This window comes from Crocodylus siamensis, chromosome 2 (genome assembly GCF_052110815.1).
Source record: "Crocodylus siamensis isolate JL-2025a chromosome 2, ASM5211081v1, whole genome shotgun sequence".
NCBI classification, from domain to species: Eukaryota; Metazoa; Chordata; order Crocodylia; family Crocodylidae; genus Crocodylus; species Crocodylus siamensis.
Window position 1 is genome coordinate 157,370,229 of NC_143396.1, and position 7,855 is coordinate 157,378,083.

General features: G+C 46.9%; 1 protein-coding gene across 1 annotated transcript in view; it reads right to left on the minus strand.

Annotated features, from left to right (window-relative positions):
• Nucleotides 1-7,428, minus strand: part of SLC39A8 (solute carrier family 39 member 8) — a 44,538-nt gene extending 37,110 nt beyond the window's left edge. Inside the window, exon 1 of the mRNA XM_090031888.1 lies at nucleotides 7,117-7,428. Within this exon, the coding sequence (XP_089888014.1) occupies nucleotides 7,117-7,356 (240 nt within the window). The 5' untranslated portion in view covers nucleotides 7,357-7,428. The remainder of the gene's footprint in view (nucleotides 1-7,116) is intronic.
• Between the last annotated feature and the right edge of the window lie 427 nt (nucleotides 7,429-7,855).

The following is a 7,855-nucleotide window of genomic DNA, read 5'->3' on the forward strand; positions in this document are numbered from 1 at the left end:
AAGGGGTTTGGGGGAAGGCAGGTGGGTGGATGTGGAGGGATGTGGGTTGGTCTGTGGGTAGGAGTGGGGCAATTGCTGGGGGCACTGTGGGTGTGGGGGACCTCGTGTGGGGGCTGCTCAGGAAGGGTGGGTCCCCTGGTCCCTACAGGGTGTAGGCCCCCCAGCACGTGGAATGCCCTCCCCCGCCCAGGGTCCCAGCTCCACCCTGGAGGGCCACAGCCCCTATCCCCCACAGGGACCCAGCCCCCCTGGCCAGAGTCCCAGGCACCCTGGAGGCCCCCCACCCAGGGTCCCAGCTCTACCCTGGAGGGCCCCAGCCCCCCTGCCCAGGGCACATAACTAACCTTTAACACCAGCAGCGGAGGGACCATGTGCTGAGCCCAGCCTGGTGCCGAGCTGGGTCCTACTGGCCCTGGGGCTGCTCATGCTGCCTGGCAGCCAGCCGGGCTGGGGAACGGGGAACAGGAGCCTCCTGGGGCCGGCCGGATGCAGCTTGGCTCCGCATGGTCCCCACATGCCAGGCCAGGCCAGGCAGCATGAGTTGCATGGTCCCCAGGCGGCTCATGCTCCCCAGCCCAGTCTGGCACACAGGGACCATGCAGAGCTGAGCTGCATCCTGCCGGCCTTGGGGCTGCTCGTGCCTCCCAGCTGCCAGGTGGCACGAGCAGCCCCAGGGCCAGCAGGCCCCTGGAGGCCTTGGACTAGAACTACCAGTGTCTGTTCACTGCAAGACTCTCTATTTATCTATGGAGGATAAATATGCTGAGACAGCCAAGTTATTGTAATTATTTGGGCTGTTGAATTTTACAAGAAAAACCTCCTTAAAAACCTAAAGGTAGTTTAGTCCACCATTTCTCATCTAGCATGAAACTGGTAGTCAAGAGATTTGAGTTCTTGACTTTGTGACTGATTTGCTTTTATTTTTGCTTTTGGGTGAGGCTTTATGCCATAATTATTCTATGATTCAGATCTTTCAATTATAAAATGCCTTGGATTGCCCATAAAGAATCAAAGCTTCTTTTTGAAAATTTCAAAAAAATATCAATACTTCTGGATCAAAATGTTTCATTTTGAGTTAGTCAAATATTATACTCTATTAGTGGGTGTATCTACAAGTGCACTTTACTGTGGATTAGGCTAATTTGATGGGCAGTAAAGCATCACATGCACTTCAATTAGTGCACAGTAGATTAATATACTCCGGCACAGGATAGTCCTGTCAGACACAAGTACTATCCTACACCATAGTCAAGTACTATGCTAGTGTAGAAAGCAATTGAGCTGGAGTATATTCAGTCACATTAATTGCACAGGTAGACAAGCTCAGCGAGTCAAGGAAGTTGAGGTTCGGGTGCCTCATTGCCTCTTTCTTTCCCATAGCCCACACGCACTCTGACCAAATTACAGTCCTAGGGGATACCTGCAGTCATGTGACTTCAATGATACAGCAGAAGTCCTAATCAAAAGGGTCATAATTAGGGCTCAATTAATCCAAACTATAGCTCACATGAGGCACAGGGCACCCAAAACAGATGGAGTTTAACAATGAACTGAGGCAAACCAAAATATTTCTGTTCAATTTAAGCAAATATGTCAAGTCAAACCAACCCAAAGCAAACTTCTTCATTTCAATTTTCTATCATCTTGTGGAAAATTCTGATCTTGCAGAAACTGAATTTCCATTGAAAAATCCTGCCAAAGGAAAATTTCTGAACAGGTCTTGTGAAGGCCTCTGTGGGCACATTCAGATGAGCATGGATGTGCAGTATACAGCACCGCAGACCTGTCTATGGGGCCACACACCACACATGCGGCACGTGCAGGTGTTCCAGCACTGTTACTCTGCAGCACAGAGGGGTGGTTGACCCTAGGAGGTCCTGGAGTAAAAAAAAACAATGCCTAAAAAATGTGGGGCAGTGCACATGGTGGCAGCACGTGCCACTCAAAACTGAAGCCTGGCCAGCTGGAACCACTTTTCAGCTGCTGGCCAGGCTCCCTGCTGTGGAAGCACCATGGCTGCAGCTCCCAGCAGCCCCCAGGACCCAGGTAAGGCTGCTAGGGCCAGCATAGTTGCTGGCCCCATCCTCCTCTAACCCATCTGGGGTAACATGCCATGAGGCAAAGCACATGTAGCACAGACATTCCCCAGGAACACACATTCCTGCTCGTGGGGATGTACCCTTTGTGTCTGTTCTTTCAAGTATTTGTCTCACATAAGAAGGACCTTTCTATGACTTTCCTCTAGTACCTCCACTGAGATTAAACCAGTTTCGTCTGGGAACCTATAAGTTCCTGTAGGCGGGGAGTCCCCACTTGCATAAAATGTTACACTTGAATAAACAAGTTTCTGTTTCACATCACCCTTGATTTGCAGTCTGTCTGTTTCGCTGCTGATGCTTTTGACAAATATAGCTTAAATTTTTAACCCTTTCTATTGCAAAGAAACCCCTTTCTAAACATAAACTAAAGGTAATGTTTTTCTGACCCTGTAGACTGAAACAAGAACCCAGAATAGAGGTATTATACTGTCTCCATTAACTCCTGTTAATACTCAACTGAAGAAAAGATTAAATGCATGACTTGGTTACCTATAACCAGATTCCGTTTTCTCCTACTGTCAAACAGCATCAAGATTTATGTGGGGAAAGGTGGGAAGGGAGGGAAAAGGAAAGCTAATATCTGAACATAAACTAAGACAAAATAGTGCTAGCCATGATCAGTTTGTCTCAGAGTCTCATATATTTTGAGTTAAACATATCGTCAAACCATATTCAATCAAGATAACTACACAAGAGAAATGACACTGGGTGAGTCTACATGAGATGCATAGTAGAATTAGTCCAATGGGTACTAAGCATTAGCAAAAACCATGCTAATGCACTAATACGCAGTAGATTTGTCCAATGAGCATTAAGCATCACACAAAAAGTGTTCATTTAGACTACTGTGCAATAGCAACAATTACGGCACATTGAATTAGTATCTGTTATTACAGTTACTAAAGTTAATGTACTGTAATTACGGTGCATTAATGAATGTGTAGATGCACACATTGTGTGGATATTTCTGAAAAGAGGGACTTAAAAATGTCGCTATATATTTCTAAATAGCTGCATTTTATAAATTCTTACTGTATTCTATTGGTTTCTCCACTTTTCACATTTGGAGTGTTCTGTATGTAAAGCACTGACATGAGTCAGTGTTTAAGCAATAGCAGCAAATAACAATATCTTCAATTACAGTGGCACTGTGCTTCAAACAGGCTGAAACGCTAATATAAGTTGCCAGACTAAAATAATTCTGGAGAGTGCACAGGGTAACATATTCTGCCTATGCAGTCCTAACTGCAGTACATTCTGTCTGGTATTTTTTAATTAGCCCAAGATTCAGGATAACAAAAAAAAAAGCAACAAAAGAGCAAGGGGACAAAAAAATTCCTCCCCATCATGTATGGACATGAAATGACACAGTATTTTTAAAAACCTTTAGATTTCTTGAGTGCTGGCAAGAAACTGGAGGGAAAGAATATTTGTTTATACCATGACATATATGATGCTATAAACAAATATTCTTTCCCTTCAATTTTTTGCCAGCACTCTTGACAAATCTGTAGGTTTTTAAAAAATACTGTCATTTCACCATCTAATATTTATATACAACAATTTATGTGTGAACCCAATAAAAGATTAGATTTGCAGTTACTTTTTTTATACAGTACTTATAATGTAATGTATACAATGCATATGTGCAACTGTTATATTCAATATGGTATTCTGTTTTGTAATAACAGCTAAAAACAAGCAAAAACAGTAAAACAAGACACATTGATTCAGCGTGATCCATGTCTGAGTCTATTGATTTAGCTGGTTAGTAATAATAAAAGCTGAGCTTATGTTATAAAGAAAAAGCAATGATGAAGAAAAAATGAAAATAGAAAAATACAAATTAAAAAAATAAAATGGATACATATATGAAGACACATACCAGTATATGACAAAAGGAAAAAAAGAAAAGAAAACAGCTGGAAAAATGGAAATACATATAAAAAAAAAATGATACTTATTCACAGCAGTGGGCTGATTATTTCATGGTTTTTTCCACGGTCTTTCACAAGAAACAGAAGAGTGTTCCCTTAGACAACACATGACGTCAATTACCATACACAGTTACAAAATCTTAAAGACATATTTGTTTAAACTCCATTACCCAGAAGTTCAAGCAACTTTTCTTCTGCCATAGACCTTATCTTCCCATAGAATTCCATGACACAGGAAGCACAGAGGAAATGCAAGTATTCTTTTTCTTCTGGCTTGTACATCCAAACTTGCTTACACATTTTCAAGAAAGTGGAACAACCCATAACCTCTTCTTCAATTCTTCAGACTCAAATTAAAGGTTTAGGATGTATTACATAGGTTTAGTGTGCAGGAGTTAATATCCAACACCAGAAATTGTTGCATAAGTACAGTATCCAAACCATTGGGAAAATACTTTCAAAGACTGTTCATATCTTTTAAACACCATAGGTAGACATCAGAAAAACTCATTATGCAGGATAAATATTACCCTGGAAGGGAATATATTCCATAGTTTGCACTTCAGAATGGTAGTTTTCCTATGGAACCACAGGACATAAATGTCTGGAACAAAAAGCTGTAGATTCCCAGGCTTTGTACCTTCCCCCACAAGCAGCTGAAGCTCCAAATTGCAAAGACGTAAGTATATATGAAAACGGAGGTTGCAAGGATCAACACACTTTGGGCAAATGCATGAATTAGCAGGTATGTATGCATGACACTGGCCAACTAGATTGATACGAGACATCAACTGAGCGTACATGTTAATGCACATGTGAAGGGCCCAGAAAATTAGAAATACCATTATCATGCTGTTAATAAAGAATGCATACTAATAACTGCTCAAAAATGGTAATTTACAGTACAAATAGGTGTCTACCATTTTTTATTCCTCCATCAAATGAAGAATGCAGCTATATAACCCATCTGTTCTTAGTAAAAGTAAAAGTAGCAGAAATATTTCCAGCTAAGGCTTCAGATGACTTTCAACAAACATACCAGGGTAGTAGTAAAAGTATTTTAAAACGGAATGCAAACATTTATTTTTTTCCTCGGAAGAAAAGGACAAATAGCTGAGTAATCCAGCAATTTCTCCTTTTTAAAGAAAACCACTTTCTTATAACCATTACAAACATGGCAATTTTATATTTAGCAAACCTGCCTGGAAATGTTTACACTTTCACTAAAAATATACTAAGTATATTCATAAAAAAGTTCAACTTGTGAAATACGAAAAAGGTCGAGAGAAGAGATAATGGGCCAATTCTGCCTCTTTTAGTCAGATGTTTCATTTCAACAGGGCACAATAAACACCTACCCAAGGTAAGGATGACAGAACTGCAATCCTCATAAGAGGTGTATATCCACCTCTGGTTTTCTTTTTTGCCTGTTCTGCTCGTTTTTAAATATATAGTTCATTCCTGATGTGGTCAGGTATATCTAACAGGTGCAGGGCCAAAGGCTGAATCCCATTTCATCTGCATGTGCCTAAGTAACACCTATGAAGCTGCACAAAGGAAATTTTTGGCATGCAAGCACAGTTTGGTTCATTTAAGTTATGGTAGAATAGAGCTGCCCTGCAGGAATTCCTGCTAGAAGCAGTGTGAAGAAAAACCAAGGCACTTTTTATCCCAATAGTGCTGTAGCTAAAACACTTGCCCAGGGAGCAAGAAACTATGCAGGAAAGAATTGGACTCTCTACCTCCTGCTTTGCAGCAGAGGCAACAAGCAAGGCATTGATCCACACTTCCTTTTGGCACAGGCAAGAGTGGAAGATATGCAGAGTGAGGGAAAAAAAAAACACATAAACTAGAAGGAAAGTGGCTCTTATACTGAAAGAAAGGGGAAGAGAGAGGTTCCAAATTCTGGGCTAATTCTAGAGGAGCAGCAACCTGGGTAAAGGAGTCTCCTACTCCTGAGTTAAGGGCCCTATTTACTAGCCCCTTGGGATAAAAAGGTGGGAGGGTTGTCCTCCTCCTCCATCTCACCCACTAGTTGCAATTTTTCTGCTCCTTGAGAGCTTACAGACTACCTCAGCAGCATATGCACATGCCTGAGTGATTCCACTCTGCAATCTACTCAGCATACACCAGGGCAGGCAACCCGGTCCGACACAGGTGCCACAGCATGGCACGTGCATCTCAGGGCAGATGGCAGGAAAGAGGCTGGGGATGCAACAAGGATCGGGCCCCTTCTGGCTCCCCTGCTGTCCACACGTGGTACACCGACATCTCACACAAGTCGAGGTTGTGGGTGTTTTTGGCACTCTGCCTCAAAACATTGCCAACCCCTGCTACACACCAATATCACAATATGCATGTAACAATTCAGGGCTTCCATTTTTCAGATCTCAGCTATACACCTAATATCATCTCAAGCCCATTCCATGGTAGAAACAGATGCATGAAGGACGTGTCAGACAGCATCAACAGACCTTTGGCTTGTCCCACCCAAACACAGGCCTTTTGATCCCCATTCTGCAACGCCCGGCAAAGCCCACCAGGAGCGCCCTGAGGGCAGATCACCAATACCCTGGGACAATGAAAAGGCAAAATAGAGACAGGAGTAGGGTGGCCATCATAGAGGACAGCCCGGTTGTCCTCTCCTGATACGAAACCCAACGCCTTTATGTCCTCCAGTTTTCTCTTGAAGAGAAAACCTGAGGCCATCAAGGCGTCGTATGGACAGAGTAGCAGAAAACCGGCATGCCCTCAACAACTGCCACCCCAGCCAGGATCGAGGGCCACAGGCTCACGGCGGGGCGCGGGGAGCGCGTACTGGCCCTCCACAGAGTCGGAGGAGCCAAGGGCCCCGGCCAGCGGGGTGTGAATGGAGCGGGGACGGCTCCCCGGACGCGGGACACACGCAGGCACAGCCGCCAGCGCGGGAGAGCGGCGGGCGCGCGGCTCCGACAGACCCCAGCCCGCCGCTCCCGCCTCCGGGACCCGCTCGCCCAGCCCGGGCTGGAGAGAGCCTCGCCCAGGGCAGCGGGCGGCCGCTTCCCCGCGACAGTGGCGCCTGGCCGGGCCGGCAGGGGTACCTGGTTCTGGTGCAGGGGCAGGTGCGCGGCCAGCGGGGCCCCCCCGGGCCGCGCCGCGCCCAGGCGCTGCAGCAGCTGGGCCAGCTGCGCCGCCGACAGGCTGCGGTTGCCGCCGAAGAGGCGCAGCACGTCCTCCGCGAAGGCCGGCGCCGGGCCCCGGGGCTGCGCGCTGCAGCCGGGGGCGGCCGCCAGCAGGGCCAGCGCGGCCAGCGCCGCCGCGGCGCGGCCCGGGGGGAGCATCCCTGCGGGACACGGAGCCGGGCGCGGGGCAGAGCCGAGCCGCTGCCTGCACCCGCCCCGGGCCGGACACTGCCCCGGCCGGCGCCGCGCCCCACATAAAGGCCGGAGGAGGAGCACGTGTTGCAACCGGCCTCGGGCGCCGGGCGGGGCGACAGCGCGGCGCGCCCGTGCATGAACCGCAGCCCGCGTTGCTCTGAGGGGATCACTAACCCCCAGGGTGTCCCTCGCTCTGGCTTCAAATGGTCATGCCCAAGCAGCCCCCCACTACTCTGTCACCTGGACACAGCCCCCCATGGGGCAGGAAGCCCAGCCTCTCCCTGGGAGCAGCCCAAGGGGGAAAATGGAGCTCAAGACATCCCAGGCAACCTGTAGTCCCCTTTCCCCCTGCTCATCTGCCACTAGGCTCTTCCAGAAACAAATAACCAACTGCACAGGACGTGTCCAGGCTGCCCTGATCCATCCCTATGCATCCACCTGGGGGCCCAAAGCGACAAGGCTA